We start from the raw sequence: 17,132 nt of genomic DNA on the forward strand, positions 1-17,132 counted from the left end.
TTCAGAACCGTTCCATTCTCATACCATTATAAGACCTCGTTGAAATACAGGGATCCTGAAATAAAATACAGTTGAGAAAAACAAATGATGTGGGGAGAAAAAAAAAAAAACGGGATTGATTTTAAATTACAGACCCGCTGGACCACTATACCTCAGATCCTACCAGGAAAACTACCCCAATCCAAATGGGTTTTTAGTTTGCCAGCCTCAATTTTCACCAGGCTCATTTTTTCTCAAAACTCCAAAGGAAGATTACTGTTTGGGGTTGGGGGCTGTAAAAGTAAAACCATTCCTCCCATTTTGCTCAATTAAGACTCACTTAGCCGTAACAATCTCAGAATTTAAATGAGATGGGCCCTTTTTAGAAACCTGATTGTTCTGCAATAATACGGCCATATTGACTCCACAAAATCCAAGTACTTATCCACCAACCACGCTTCAAACTCTTTCAGCTTCTTCCTAAATGCTTCTTTGTAGTCCAGGTTTTTAATGTCCACCACAGGTTGCCAGAAATAGGCTCGCAGGTCATCATTGAGCTTGCCCTGGGCCACATAGTTGTAGTAGGTCGGTAAGTTCTTCAAAACTTGCACCATCTGCTTGAAGGTGAAAACATACAATGCACAGAGTCCTCGGAGCATCTTGATGTAGAGAGCCATGACCAGTGGCCCAAAGACCCAAAGAGGGGTTAACTCCTTCGAAACTTCAGGCCCATAAACTACATTAACTGACAGGTACCAAGGGATGCTGCATTTGCAAACATAACACGTCAGTAAGTCAGTGATCTACCATTGCCATCATTATAAGTTCATAAGACTATAATGGTAAATTAGAAAAACAAACAACTAAACAATTTGCTATATTAGAATTACATGCTAAAGCTTCCCAGTTTTCACACACAACGTTGTTTTATAGATCATGATTAATCCACACCAAAGACGATAAATTCTTTATGTTTCTAATTTTAACTATAATTTGTTAGCTGTACAATAAATGAGCAACGGGATGCTAACATGAAATGATGACTCAACGACAATATTATCAGGGTATCAGAAAGAACCCTTTCTCAGGATTAAGAATGTAAAAATGTTATACTTACAATATCACAAGAGGGACCTTAATTATTGCATCAAGTCCCATAAAGTAACACCATGCTGCCTTGAAAATCTTAAATGCTTCCCTTTTCTGGATCCCATTCTGACTTTCTGATATCTCGCTTTGTGGCAGTCCCTCCTCAAAAATCACATTTGGTGCTTGATTGAATGATTGTGTGCGCAACATCATCAGCCATTTCTTGAATAGTTTTTGTATGGCTATGGATCCCACTAGCGAATCTTGACCATCTTCTGAAGTATATACCTTCTCTCTGTCTGCTGGTTCTGTCAGTGTTTCTTCACCATCATGTGGTACATAGGAGAGTTTAACATTGTTCTTGGGGAATTTGCATCCACCTGATCTATCTCCTGATTCATCATTTTGGGCACTGCCTTTGAAGGCTATGACCCTGAAATTTCTTTTACTTGGTTCAAGCATACAAGGAGCACCTATGCTGAGGGAAAAAATTTATATTAGTTCTTACAATCTAAGCAAGAAAGGTAAATGTCTAATGTTGGAACTCTCTCTCTCTCTCTCTAATACATATGGCAGATGTATATGCTAAATCAACATTGCAACTTTACCATATGAATGTGTGAATCATCAAATATATTATCTCATAACTGCCATCCAAGTTATTATACCATTTCTTTTTGGTAAATAATACATAACACTTCAAATGACAAAAGGATTTACATACGAGTTTCCCTTTTTTTACTGTAAAACTACAAAACTAACGCAAAAAAGCTAAGACATATGCTTGTACATGGATTTTGCATGTTCAATGAATAATGAACCATGTATAATGATCATAATTCAAAGTTTCAAACCCTTGATTGATCTGTATCATAAGTGATATAGAAATGATTTTTAAGGGAGAGACTGAGGAGGACAAAATGGAGTTCGCAATGAAATGGAGAAAGGAAACAATGATTGAGGCCAAAAACTTTCTGTTCAAGGAAACTAGAAGCAGAGGAAAAGATTCACTAAAGATCAGAGAAGGAAGAAGAGCAACTGTGTTTCTGGAGTTCGGTGCAGCAAGCTGAAGGTTTTGTAGATGGAGTAATACACTCGGTGAAACATCCAGGATGGAAGAATACCTTAAAGGTGGAAGAAAGAATATATCAGACAGAACAAAGAAGAAATATAAAGGGTTGGTTCCTGATGCTAACAGAACAGTTTGGTCGAGGACAAAGACAAATAATGTTTCCCAGAAGAACGAAATACCTCAGCTTGGAATACTATACCAGGGCTGCTACAGGAGTATATGAGCAGACTGATTGAAACTTAAAAACTCAAACAAAAAGTAGAAGAGGAAGACAGATGACAGGAAATCAAGGAGGCAAACAGGAAGAAATAAAGAAAGGGGGGAGACCAGAAGCTACCTCTCATCTGCTTTTCAATAGCTCCTAGAAGTGGTAGAAGTGAAAACTGGGAGAAAAAAATGGTAGTCTCGATGAAGAACAGAGTCAAAGATTGGAAGGAGACTCTAAATGCCATTGCAAGTAAATTACAGCTAAAAGATACACTATTGCTCAAGCCATTTGAACCTAACAAAGTGATACAGGAAGTGGAAGTGCTAATCTTAGCTTCTGTACAGTGGAGACCAATGAGGGACTGGTTATGATTGAAAAGTGGAACCTGGCTTGTAATGAAAAGGCTGCAAAGCAAGGAAGTATGATTTTGAAGATTCTGGGCCTCCCTTTCAACTTGTGGTAGGAACCCATATTAGAGAAAGTAGTGGTAGCCTGTGGAGGGATTCTGGAAGCCATGAACATAGTAGATCTTCATGCAGCAAGAATCAGAGTTGTAGGCACCAAACCAGAAGCAATTCCCCGTTCTATTGACCAACTGGTGGATAGAATTTGGTGCAAAATCTGGGTTGCAACAGAAGCCCTTCTCTGAAGCTGCAGGAAGAAGGTAGAAGATGATGCTAACCTGGTCTGGTGGATTCCATGTGGCAGGGTAGAAACGGAGGGTAGTGATGATGTGGCAACAAAACTTACCACAGAAGAAGAGGGAAAGTCTTCGAGAAGAAAGGGAGGCAGGGTTTTATGTAAAAAGGAATTAATTCAAAATGAATGTTGTAATGAAGTAAATGACTGCTCAAATTTCAACAGGGGAGAGAAACAGTCTGAGACTTTAAAAGAAATCCTGGATTGAAGGGAAGGTAATCAAATGGCTGGGAGCAAATCTTATGTATTGTCAGAAGGGGCAACTGGCCCGGGAACTAGCTTAAGCCAAGCAACTAATGGCCCAGTTGCCCGGCCATGTGATGCTTTAAAATACCGCATGACAGGTGGCTCGGACCAAAGGTCTGAAAGCAAACTGGTTTTTCATTTAAACCAACCCACTGTCTCAGTTTTTCAAGCGATAGATCAAAAAATTGGTCTATCACTTCTCTTTTCCCTGTAACAGGGAAAACAACAGCGGCTGGGTTAGTGGAGAAAAAGTGCCAGTGTGGAGAGACAACTTCTTCTACCTAGACCCGGAAAGCTTCGAGCTTGGTTTGGAAGCCAAGGCAAGAGATGCGGACTACAAAACCAGAGAAACCCAATCCGAGGTATAACAGGAAGAAAGAGGAAGAAGAAGAAGAAGATATTAGCGATTGGAGTAATTCACAATTTGTAGGTGAAGATTCGCTTTCAAGCTTGGGAAGTGTTGACAGTTCCAAAGTTAGTCAAAGATGGAATAACGGGCAGTTGGGGATGGCATTTCTCTTCGAAGAGGACACAACGGCAGATTTAAAAAAGGCACCCAATGAAGCAAGTTTATCACAGCTACAGACAGACATTAGTACCTCTGTAGACAAGATTGGGGCGAGTGTATGGCCAACTAAAGAGCAAGAACAGGTTAGCAAAGACGGGGGAGTTGGACTTAATCAGGAGCCAAGCATAAATGCAAGAGAGGTTCTTAGTAGTATATACTGCTCTCAGTATTTTATTTGCCTTTTGCTAACACCATTTACACATTGCTCTAGAGTACATGTGTTCTCTTTCACATTAACACAGTAAAACAATCTGATGTTATGGGACCACTCACTGTCAAACCAAGGTCCAGAAGATCTTATGGGACCACTCACTGTCAGTTGAATGGAGTGTTATAAAGTGGCAGCGAAACTTCAAGGAAAAGAAGCAAATGCAACAGCGAGTGGATAACCAGTTCCTCCTCTGCCTCAAAGTGAGCAATCACTGTCTATATTCCTTGATCATATCAACGTTAAGTTCTCCAAAGAAAGTATTTTGTCAAACACAACATTCCATAAGAACACCTCAGATGTGGCATTAACTTCCAAAATCCATTTCCAAGGGAGCAGGTCTGGGGTCATTTGAAGTCACCAATAAGAGCCACATATGAAGAGATTCTTAAAGGCACTTTAATTGTAATACCTAATTTTGACAATACCAAAATTAGGTATTGCAGTGTAAAAAAAAAATAAAAAATCTTTTAACAGGTAATGGCATCAGTCAAAGCTGGCAGTCCAATGAGATCCTACACTTCATTACAATCAAGTACATCAAACTCAAGCCACCACTTATACATCATCCATTGATTTTGTTTCCTTCTTATAGATCTAAAATAATGTTATTTCCCTTTGTATTGATTAGGAGAATAAAGAAAAAGCAGCAAAGGTTGCTAATTATGCACCTAGCAATAGATAAATATGATGGACTTTTTTATCAGTGACAATCAAAGAATTTCATTAATTTGTTAAGGAAGAATGATATACACCCCTTTTTTATCAGTGGGTGAAGAGAACAGCAAATGCATTTGCAGATGCTTTGGCAAAGCAGGGGGTGGGAAGGGACCAAATGTTTTGGGCTGTATTATAAGTTGTTTTGTTTTTTGTCCTCTCGGAGAGAGTTAAGCCTTTTTATCTCTCTCTGGAGTGCTGTAACTAATTCTTATTAATTTAATGAATTCTTGTTATTGATAAAAAAAAGGCTAGTTCTTGATATTGAATATGATAGATCTAGATCATAAGTGGCTATCCTGCATTCTACTGAACACTTATCCAATTTCATCAACCAAGAACCTAAAAGTTTTCAGTTTCAACCATGAGCTGGTAGACACATTCTCACTTTTCACTTTTCAGTTTTAAGCAATGAGTTCATAATCCATATCTAGAGAGAAAAATAACATGAAAGCAAGCTCAAGCATCATAGATAAATATCAAGCATCTCATACCTTAAAAAAAGGTTCTGCTTTGATGCACCACACCTATCCAATTTCCCAACCAACTGAAGAGCTACTGGTTTCAATTTCATACATCTGGTCCATGATAAAGGCCTCAATGGAAAGGTAGCATAAGAACTCTGAAAAGCAATAAATAGAAATAACAATCAACTGAGCCAACCTATTAAGAGGGACAAGTGAGTTTAAAAAACATTTTGATATGGGGTTAAAGCCACAAGTTGCATATGAATGATTTGAAGTGAATGTTAGATAATGGTGATATGGTGCTTTGCATATTAGAAAATACTCTTGCCAAAATTAATCACTTTTTTATAAGTAAATAAATCCTTTTATTAAATTAGAAATATTAGCACATACAAGCAGCCCTTGGAGAGGCGTGAGTTGTGATCTCTCCACTAAAGAAGAAAACAAAAACTAGAAGTTAGTAAGTTACAATTGCCAAAATCAATCACTTTCCAATCCATTGCATTTAAAATGATTGGACAAAGAAACAACTGGGCTCCAATACTTGAGAATTTGGATGGATTATTTGATTTTTCATAAATAAAAAAGGTGGATCAAAACCCAATTGCATAGGAAACATTTCATATAAGTGTAGAGGTAAAAAATAGGATTTGACTCATCCATACAGAAGTGATCCATAAAAATCTCCACAAGCTCCCTGCATTGAGATAAAAACTTAAAGCACAAACAATAATACTTGTGTAGATATAGAGCCAGGATTTCCGTACATACCTGCATCTGGTAGGCTATCAATGCCATTGTCACTGGTTCAAGCACCCATTCACTTACTTAACCAGGCCTGACATAGCAATAGTTAATAAGCAACAGATCACTTCTCCCAATAACATAAATGGAAGAGAAAGCATTCAAAGTGTAAGCAAAAACCAATGTTCATAGAACTGGACTGGGAATAGAACCGGAAAAGAGAGAGGTTCACGGATCATATGTTCAACAGGGGTCAACCTAGAGGTCAAACTGTGATGACGTGGCACACACACACACACACACACACACACACACACACACACACATATATATATATATATATTACAGGTTGTATAAACACTATATATAATATATTTTACAATTTATATCATGCTTGAATGTGGTGGATAGATGTCAAGTTTCTTACTTTTTAAAGTAAATGACTCGGATTCAAGCCTATTAACTCACATTTTCTTTTATAACAAAGTAACATATATAATAAGGATTCATTAATTAACATAAATAAAGGAACGGATTAATGGTAATTGAGCAATACACATAAATAAGAGTTCATGGGTTCAAGTCTTGCCAAGAGGGGCTTAAGACAAGGAGACCCACATTCTCCCTTCTTGTTCACTCTAGTTGCTGATGCTCTAAGCATGATGATATCAAAAGCTTTTTTAGATGGAGGATTCAGAGGTTAGAGAGTAGAGAGGCAGGAGGTGGTTGTCACACACCTTCAATATGCAGATGATCAGATCCTATTTTGTGAAGGTGAGAATGATGACTATCTCAGGAATCTGAAGGAACTAATTTCTCATTTTGAAAAAGGTCTCTAATCTAAAAGTGAACTTTAAGGAAGAGTGGAGTAGCAGGAGTTAACTTGGAAGGTGAAGAGCCATTGCATTGTGCGGAGCTGTGGAGTGTGAAACAAAACCTTGGCCTTTAGAGCACCTTAGGCTTCCTTTGGGTGGCAATCCAGGGTCAAAAGATTTTCAGAAACCAGTCCTAGAAAGGTTTGCTAAGAAGTTAGCCTCGTGGAAAAAAATTATATTTCGTTGGCAAGCAGAATAACATTGATAAAATCCACAATGACCAATTGGCTATAGTTGGGTGGCTCCTAAGCACCTTCAGGATCTGTTTTCTCAGTGGCAAGGAAGAGGTCTGAGTAGAGAGGTAACACTTACTGGCTGAGAGTACTTTATGCTGTACTCTGGGGAATTTGGGAGGAAAGGAACAACTGGCTCTTTGAAAATAAAATAAAATCAAAGGGTGAGCTGATCAACCACATCTCCTATCACTGCAATTTGTGGGCTTCCAGCTCAAAGGAGTTCAAAGGAATCAATGTTAACGACCTTAACAGAAATGTGTACAACTTTCTGATCTCCTCCTCCTCTATCCCTCCCCCCCCCCCCCAGAGTCCCCCCTTTAAGAAGGGAAGGAACTTGGACTCTATGCTTTGATGGCAGTGCTTTTGGTAACCCTGGAGAAGCCGGCATAGGGGGAATCCTAAGAGGAAAATGGTCTCACCTGCTGGGTATACAGTGGACTGATTGGAATAGCTGACTCCACAAAGGCAGAAGCGTTGGCAGCTCTCACAGGGATTCGCCTAGTCAGTAAACTGGGTATTCAGAACTTCTCCATCAAAGGTGACTCAGCAAATACTATAAGATGGTTAGGACAACAGGAGACTGGACCTTGGAGACTTAGTCATTTCATAACAGAGGCAAGGGACCTATTAGCTCATATGAATGTTTCTCTATATTGGATCCCAAGGCAGATAAATGCCATTGCAGATGGTCTAGCAAAATTAGGAGTCATTCTGGAGACCTTGTACTGTGATAATTTTCCTCCTGTGTAATTCTCAGGGGTCTGGCCCCTGTTTTGTATTTGTACACCTTCTTGTGTACCCCTTTTTCCTTTAATGAAATCAGTTAACTTCTTTCAAAAAAAAAAAAAAACCCATTTATTTCCTATCCACATTTAGGATTCCAGCCTAGGTGGCAAAAAAGTTAGAGAAATATATGAGAGACTTCCTTTGGAAACCAGAAGAGGAAAGAAAGGATCATTTGGTCATGTGGGAAGTGGTGTGTGGGGCCAATGTATAAGGTTGGTTAGGGATAGGGAATTTGATATATAGGAACACAGAACACTGCTTTGCTTGGGAAATGGTTGTGGTGACTAGTGACTACCATTAGAAAGAGACAGTCTCTAGAATAAAGTCACTTCGAGTATTCATGGTGTTTCAGACAACGGGTGGGATGCAAAGGAAGCTCCTAATTCTTCACCAAACTCTCTCCCTAGAGATTTATTCACAAGGTTTTTCCTTACTTTCTAAGCTTCATTAAGTATGATGTGGGTGGTGGTCTTAATGTTTTGTTTTGGGAAGATCTTTGGTTGGGTAATTCTACTCTCAAAGCTCAGTTTGGAAGGAGTACAAATGCAAATATGTACAGTGCAAAACCTTATATTTTGTATTGTTTTGTATGTATTTGTACTGTACATATTTGCATTTGTACTCTTTCCAAAGTGAGCCCAAAGAACAATTTCCTCTTTTGTACTCTCTCCCAACCTACAAAAAGGAACCCATTTATAAGTTCTGGTTTGCCTCCTTGTCTGGGTGGAATTGGGATTTGGATTTCGTAGAGATCTAAGAGATTTGGAATGCTGTTCTCTAATCAACCTATTGGCCATTTTTTATTCTGTTTTCTTGGACAACCAGGTCATTGACAGAAGAATTTGGTCTGTCTCTCCCACGGGTTAGTTTTCTTAAGCTTTTTTCTTCAATTCTCTAGTACAGACAAACAGCTTGGGGATAAACTTCCCTGTGAAAGAAATTTTGAGTAGACCTATCCCTCCTAGGATTCAAGCTTTATGTTGGAAAGTGGTTCTAGGCAAGATCAATACCTGTGATATGCTGCAAAAAAGAAAGTCTTTTATGTCCTTTCTCCTCATATATGTTTTCTTTGCAAAGCAAGTGATGAGACTATTCCCCATTTATTAATCTCTTGTACCATTTTGAATTGTGTTTGGTTAGAATTGTGCTCTTTCTTTGGGTGCAGGTGGGAGGCTCCCCAAGATGTAGCAGACTTGTTTAGCCCTAATTTCCTGAGGCAGCCTACAAAAGGAAGTACAATTTTGTGAAAGCAGCAAGGGCAGCAACCTTATGGGCAATATGGGAAAAAAGAAATGGAAGAATTTTCAAGGAAAAAACTAGGAGTGCAGAAGAAATATGGAGAACATAAATTTAAAGGTTGCCAGCTGGGTGAATCTTCAAGGAATTTAACATCAATGAATTAATAAGAGCTACTTATCCAAAAAAAAAATAATAATAAGAGCTTGGAGAGAAGTGGCTACTTCGTCAAAGGCAAAAGATAAGACTGTGATGGAATGGAAACCACCGATAAATCAAGGCTTAAAGCAGAACTTTGATGGAAGTTCACTAGGCAACCCTTGACAGGCAGGAGTTGGAGGAGGGGGATTCCAAGGTGGTCATTTCTTGGTTAAATAACAATATTCCATGAGCTTGGAAGTATAGACAAACAATTAGAGAAATTCAATCTTTAGCTAAGGAGGTGGGGGCAACCTTCGGATGGATAAGAAGAACAGCAAACGGAATGGAAGATCAATTGGATAAGCAAGGGTACATAGGGATCAATTGTTTTGGGCAGAATTGTAATTGGGCTGGGCGAATTTGTTTTGGCGACTGGATTGTCTTCCAGCCTTGTATTCTTTCTAATAGCATTTTAATCAACGAAATCTTTCTTTCTTATCCAAAAAAAAAAAAAGGAACTAGGAGACTTGTAGATAAACTAGGGAGTCTAGGATTTTTCTATAGTACTTTTCTAAAATAGAGAAAGAGCTATGGAACATTGGAATCATAAGGCATGTTACAGAACTTGAGATACCTTTGAGAGACATGGAATGCCGTCACAGCCGCTGCTTCCACCACCGTCGCCGCCTCCAGGCCCTCCACAATTGAGTATTTGAGATTGAAGGAGGAAGAGAGTGAAGAGAAGAGAATTGAGAGTTTGATTTGAGTTGAAGGAAAGGGGAACCAGGAGATGAGACGAAGATAAGAGGAAGAAGCTAGGGCAGCGAACAATCGAGACAGGGGGAATCAAAAATGAAAATTGGAAATGACCCATTGGTCCCATTCAAGTGGTAAGGACTGAGGTGTTTGGTTTTCCCAATTCCCATCTCACCGAAATTACCATTTTGTTCATATTTAGTTATAATATTATTACATATAAAAGTATAGCAAGTATAAACCATTACTATTACTGTTGTTAAAAAAAATAAAAAATTGCGGATTAAGCTTTTATCACACACAATATCATTTGTGTCAAGTGGCTTTGCACTGACTGAAGCCAATCTCAATCTCAAGTCCAACCCAAATTATTTTTTGTAGGTATTGTTTAATTGTTATATAATTTGGCATTTCAACGTGTTGATTACAAAATACACATAGCTGCTAGGTGGCTGTAAACACCCTGCCCTGTAGGCCACTTTGGACGAGAAAGTTTAATTTGGCTTGGGATCCAAATCCATATCTATACCGGAAAAATCTGTACGTACATTCCTAATTACTGAGAGCTCCTCCCTACTTGCATGGTTTTGCAGAACATTGTCATCCCAAGCATTTGGTTAAATTGCAAACCCTGTAAGAATGGCGACACTGAGATGGATCTGGATCCAACCGAGATTTAAGTTTAATGTATTTAAGCGAATAAGAAACCAATAATATCAAGATTACATAAACTAATTGAATCCATTTGATGTTCTTTGGTTTAATAATGTATTTGTTTTTCTTGGATAAAATCTTAGTTCAATTTGTTAGGTTTTATTTTGAAAGCTTGAAGAACAATGAAGCGGTAAAACCGACTATTGAAAAGGTATTTTTGGGTTTTAAAATAATTATACATCACAAATATGTACTTAATAATTAATAGGGATAATTTAAGAAATTTGCCCTTTTATAATTTGTTATTACAGCTTTATTTCTTCCTTTCTGTATCTGAGTTCCAAAGGGTTTCATTTCTACCTTTCTGAGACTCTAAGTTCCATAGTGTTTCGTCATTCAACGTTCATGCTGGAACTTAGAACCGTAAAATAACTAAATAAAAAAAAAACAGAAAAACAAATGCGTTTGCCGGGAGTCGAACCCGGGTCTATTGCTTGGAAGGCAATTATCCTAACCGTTGGACTACAAACGCTTATTTGCTAATGTTGACATAATAAATTTTCTATCAGCACTTATTGATGACCTCGTAAATTTATTAATACCTCATCTCTCGCAGCGGATCTGAATTTCGGGCTGTCGACAAAGTTAATGTATCTTAATGCTCATTTTTAAGACCCTCCTGATTAGGGGTGAGCAAAAAAAAATAATCGAAAAATCGGTTAGTTGAATCAGTCGGTTCGTTTTTGGTTTGATGTTTTCAAAAAACTGATAGTTTCAGTTTGGTTTTGGTTAACCATTTAGAAAAACCGGCGGTTAACCGAATTGACCGATATATACAGTAATATATTTTTATATAATATTATATATTTTTTTAAATCTAATAAAAACGTTCGACAGTCTGAGAGTGTTCAAACTACCAAACTGAGAATCTGAGACTTTCAGGTTCGCCAGTCTGGCAGGTTGGTAGCCAGACTGGAAAACAGCCTGTCTGACACCCGTCATGCAGCTTTCCCTCTCTCTCTCTCAGACTCTCCCACATACCCCTCTCTCTCTCTCTTGCCTCTCTCTCTCTCTCTCTCTCTCTTGCCTCTCTCTCTCTCTCTCTCTCTCTCTCTCTCTCTCACTCTTTCAGACTCCCACTCGCCCAGTTCTGGGTTCTAGCCTTTGGTGCTCCGCCCTCCAACTGATTCACCGACGGCCTCCAACAATGGCGATCCCTCCTGCTTCGGCGACACTGGCGAAGTGGCAATCCCAGCTCTCTTTGACTGTATTTTTCCTTTTTCTTTTTAAATTTTAAGGGCATAAAAAAACCAAAAAACCGAACCACGATTAACCGATCCACCGGTTAACTGGTTGCATCGATTCAATTAAATGTAAAAACCAAAGATATCGGTTCGGTCCAGAAAATTACCCCACGGTTTGATTAATCGAATCGTGAGCACCCTTACTCCAACAAAGTCATTTTTAGTTTAATGGTCAGTGGTAATGTTACTTTTGTTGAAAGGCATTTAAAAGGAATGAATTTGAAGATTTGATTAGTTAAATTCTGATGTCAACTTTGACTGAAAAGCTCCACAACGTTGTGCATAGCACCCTATATTCTATAAGAATCCATAGGGGTGCTGGTGCAAGTTGGGCGGACTGAGCTGGGTTTAATCACAACCCAAGCCCAACCCTAAGAATTGTATCTTAACCCAAGTCTGAGATTAAGTCCCAACTATCTAATTCGACATCACTAATTGAACTTGAATTGGTATTTATGAGATTTAATCGGATCTATAGTATATCAGATTGGATTCGTATATACCCTAATTTGAATATGATCAGATCTAATCCAATCACTAATAACAACTAAGCGCCCACCTATGTGATTAGTTCCTGCCTATGTGACAAAAAAGACAATGTGGGCATCTTATTATAATGTCATTGATATTGCTGCATCTTATTAGTATGTCTATGGATACATTCTATTATATACTATATATCATTTATATTTTGTGTTAATGTTTTACTATTGAAATTTAAAATATGAAAAGGTTTTAAGGATAGAAAAAGAAGGAGTGAAAGAAAAAAAAGAATAAAAATATAGAAAGCTCTCTCTCTCTCTCTCTTCAATTAAATAAAACAATAATTGCATCTTTTTTTCTACTAGTAAATATGCACATGCATTGCATATGGTAATTTCATATAACATTAATAATTTAAATATCCTTATTAGAACCATTCAAAAAGGATAAGTAATAAAAGCACGGCGTGTTAGTATATTTAGATTTTATATTTCATTTTCATTGTTAATAAAAATACTTCTTATTTATTATATTCATTTTTTATTAATATGATAAATATATAATATTAGAGATGTGCACAAATTTTATAGACAAAATTTTGTGTTTTCTACATTTTCTATCTATTTTTTAGTTTTATTATATAATTACGACATCATGTGCTAGCCTATTTGACTTGAAATAAAAGACAATATCATTTTTGGGCAACTTTAAAATTTTTATTCCATTTGCATAATTAATTCTAAAAATAATTCTTGTTTATCACATTCATTTTTGTTTGATATGATAAGTTTATAATATCTTAGATATCTCAAAAATATCTATAAATTTTATGTATTTTTTAATTTTTTGAGTTTTTATGTGTTTTTATTTTTTTTTATTTGATTATGACATCATTGGTTAACTTACTTACCCAAACTTTTGGACCATTACGATGCAAGTCAAATATGTTGGGCTAAATTTAAGCTTAACCCAGGCCCAACCCTATGCATTGGACCTAAGGCTTCAAAGCAAAGTCAAACCTAATCTTCAACTTGGGCCCAACTTCCAACCTACATTGAAATTTGATGCATTTGGTTAGTTTTGGACTTGGATTTATCTATCAAGTAGCCCCTATGACAAAATTTGTCATAAATGTATGTGTATAATTGTATATGCATGCATATATGCAAATATGTGTTATATATGTATTTATGATTATTTATATATAATGATGCTTGACATTAGCTACCTAAGGGATAGGCTTGGGCCTAACCAAAAAATAAAAAGCCCAAACTTTTGAACCTAGGCCTAGGCCCAAGTTGATGACCAAAAATTGAAGCTAGTCTGTCTAAAATTACAAACTAAATCGATTTGAGCTTGAGTTAAGCCCACCTAATTTGCCTCCCTATGAACCATTGGTCATTAATTAGATGTGAAAATAGTTTTTCTTTTAAATTAGTTTAGTTTTTAATTTTATTTCTATCATTAATAAAAATAACTCTTATATATCACACCTAATTTTGTTTAATATGATGCATACATAATATTAAAGATGCACTCAAATGTTTTTTTTACAAAATTTATATTTTTTAATAATTTTCATGTATCTATATTTTTAAAATTTTTATTATTTAACTATGAGAACATTGGTTGACTCATTTGACGTTGATGGTTGAACTATTTACTTGCAACTCATACAAAAGGGTGGTTTATGTAATTATTTTTCATGTTGCTTTTGAAGATAAGTTTTACATTATTGAAAATATTAGATATAGATTTGTTTTGTAGAATTTATTGGTTAGAAACAAAAATACTATAAATAAAGTATCTAAAGAGAGAGAATGAGAGTTAATACCTTAATAAGAGGAAATTTACTGAAGTGGAAAGTAATAGTACTTTAAATTATAAATTTTTCCTATATATTTAAAGTGAGATTATAAATTCATAAATAGGGATGTTCTAGTCAAGAAAAGTCCACAAAGCTCATTTGTTTAATGTGCCTTAAATATAAGATTTAATGAAAGGAAATGAGATTTAAAACTTTAAATATAAGACTTAATGATGAAGAATATAATGAGTTTAATAAAAGTATTAGTTCAAATTATGTTTTTTGCCCTCATAATTAAATACAGTGAGACCAAATTAAAAGAGTAAAGGTATTTTAATAAAAAAACTCCAGAATGTAGACCTCATTCACACTTTAAATAGTAGTATAGATTTTATTTTCCATCTTGGATTTTTATCATATAAAGTTAATAACATTTTTTAGTATAGTAATATTATGTTTGAAAATAATGAAATTAATATATTTAAAAGAGTTTTCATCTTTTAAATAATGATGATTTGAAACGTCTTTAAAGGAATACTGTTTTGAATAAAAAGAATTGCTATCTTTTTCCATTAATGTACATGCTAAATGATATGTAAAATTATGGGATTAGCAAAAAAATAGTTCCTTACATTATAAAATTCTTATTTTCTAGGTACCCCAAGGTCATCCTAAACTCCTTTAACAATTATGCTTCCAAATATGTATGTTAGGAATTATATATTAAAAAATGTATTTTAGATGTAACCAAGTCAGGAGTGTTAGTACGTTAAGGGATGAAAAAAAAAACACCCAAAATACCACCTTGAATGGTATCTGCCAAAATTAAGACCGTAGAGGAAGAATTATTACTTGCAAGAATGGCTGACCACGTTAAGGTTGGAACCAGCAATTGCAAATCTGTCACCAATTATAACAAGAGCAACATGTCCTTCAATAATACCTTAACGTTAACATTAGAGATCAAATCAACCTCCCACAAGATTGCTCCCCTCCCCCCCCCCAACGTCTCAGCACATCTCCGCTATGTATTGGGAACATCTTTTGATGATATCATTATGAAATTATTATCGGGAGATGTTCTCAATACATGATGGGGATGTGCTGTGGGACATTGTGGGGGGCAATCCTGGGTGGCTGATTTGAACTCTTAACATTAATAAAAACAATACCTCGAGGACATATATTGAACAATCCAATGAAATGGTAGATACACCAACCTACAATAAGCAAGATAAGATGCTTTGGGCCAAAACCCAAACAAAAGAACCCCTTCAACACAAACACAATGGCAGGGTCATTGGAAAATATTTTTGCACTACATTCAGGAGGAAAAACATCTCCGAACTGAACAACACCGTTTTCTACGGCACCAAAAAATGAACATCAATTTGCCTCGTGGTTACAAACCTTTTTCTGAAATATCGTAAAAACACAAAACTTTTGTCTATTGTATTAGACAATGATTTCACGAAGTGTAGCCAAAACCTTCACAAGCGTATTTAATTTGCAACAGATACTAAAATAAATAGAATGAAGAAAAACCTCACATACGAAGATGTGAGAGAGAAACTCTATGAAAAGTGAGAGGGAGACTGATAGATAGGAAATAGGTTCTCGGGATTAAAAACACAACATTCAAACCCCTCTGAGGAGAGAGGGGGAGAGCAGCCGCATGCGCTATCTCTTGGATTACATTTGTCGCATCCACTTCAACAATCAATTTTTGAATACCCAACTACTGAGCTAGTCTCATACCCAATTTTATTGCCAACAACTCTGCTAAATGGGCCAACGAACTCCAAGTTCTGCTCCAGACAGACCTTACTACATAGCTTGTAGGAGATCGAATGACCACTCCTAACATCGTTTTCAACGAGTTGTAGACAAAAGCTGCATCCGTATTTAACTTGAACCACTGCAGCGGAGAAGGAACCTAGCGGTTAGGGGGAGACCTTAGGGACTCTTCATTGTGGTTTGCAGAGGGACAACACTTCCCCTACCAGGCTATTTCCAACTTAATTCTTTTCAACACTTGTTCTGGAGGATCAGACTCTCCTGTGAAGGCTAATTTATTACGGGCTATCCAAATGTGCCAGCAGATTGCTGTCACTAGGCTTTGGGCCTGATTGAGAGAGGTATCCCCCTTTTGAGAGAACCATTTCACCACCCAGGATGAGAAAGAGATAGGATGCGATGGTCGTTCATTTAGATCTTGTCCAAACCAAATTGCTCTATTGTAATCACAATGAAGGAAGACATGTTCTGGAGTTTCACTTTCTTTTCCACATCTGGGGCATGAGTCATCTTTAGTGGTTCCTCTTCTTTTTAGATTCATTTTCACTAGGATTGCACCATGATAGATTCTCCAAAGGACATTTTTCATTTTGGGAGTGGCATTAAATCTCTATAAATCTTTCCAAAGCCCAGAAGTGTCGGCCTGTGCACTTGTTGTCACCTGGTCCTCTTCATCCATCATTCTTTTTGCCAAATGATAAGCCAACTTCGTCGTGCATTCTCCTGAATCATGTAGGCTCTTTATAATAGTATCCGAATGGTTCATCCAGTTGATGGGGATACTTTGAATGGCTCTAACATCATGGCTGTTGAAACGGGCTCTAATGACATCTACATTCCAAGCTCTTGGGTCCTGTGTTATCAAGTCACATACTCTAGAGATGGAGTCACTCGCTAGTTGAGGGGTCGTTACTTGTTGATTTGAAAGGCTCGACACCCACTTATCCCCCCAAATTTTTACTTGTTCACCATTTCCTATGTGCCACATACCCATCCCCGTGGGGCTCCATCCTATTGTGCCCTAATTGGGGCTGGTTTTTTGACCATTGATCATGGTTCA

The 17,132-nt window shown here is 36.9% G+C and overlaps 1 protein-coding gene and 1 non-coding gene across 7 annotated transcripts; both read right to left on the reverse strand.

Annotated features, from left to right (window-relative positions):
• LOC104612361 (uncharacterized) lies at nucleotides 1-10,198 on the reverse strand. 6 transcript variants are annotated; one of them, XM_088898308.1, is made up of 6 exons: nucleotides 9,906-10,148; nucleotides 8,905-9,115; nucleotides 6,025-6,091; nucleotides 5,281-5,408; nucleotides 1,097-1,541; nucleotides 1-744 (listed from the first exon to the last, which is right to left on the reverse strand). In XM_088898308.1, the coding sequence occupies exons 5-6, from the start codon at nucleotides 1,528-1,530 to the stop codon at nucleotides 342-344; spliced, it is 837 nt and encodes a 278-aa protein (XP_088754434.1). In that variant the 5' UTR covers nucleotides 1,531-1,541; nucleotides 5,281-5,408; nucleotides 6,025-6,091; nucleotides 8,905-9,115; nucleotides 9,906-10,148; the 3' UTR covers nucleotides 1-341. The 6 variants fall into 6 exon arrangements, with proteins under 6 accessions (XP_088754434.1, XP_010278055.1, XP_010278054.1 ...); XM_010279753.3 differs by having other exon boundaries at nucleotides 1,097-1,546; XM_010279752.3 differs by lacking the exon at nucleotides 8,905-9,115 and having other exon boundaries at nucleotides 1,097-1,546; nucleotides 9,906-10,198.
• A 943-nt stretch (nucleotides 10,199-11,141) lies between these two features.
• TRNAG-UCC (transfer RNA glycine (anticodon UCC)) lies at nucleotides 11,142-11,213 on the reverse strand. Its single transcript has one exon. It is a non-coding gene; the product is annotated as a tRNA-Gly (tRNA).
• Between the last annotated feature and the right edge of the window lie 5,919 nt (nucleotides 11,214-17,132).

This window comes from Nelumbo nucifera, chromosome 2 (assembly GCF_055504915.1).
Source record: "Nelumbo nucifera cultivar China Antique chromosome 2, China Antique-T2T, whole genome shotgun sequence".
Classification (NCBI taxonomy): Eukaryota; Viridiplantae; Streptophyta; class Magnoliopsida; order Proteales; family Nelumbonaceae; genus Nelumbo; species Nelumbo nucifera.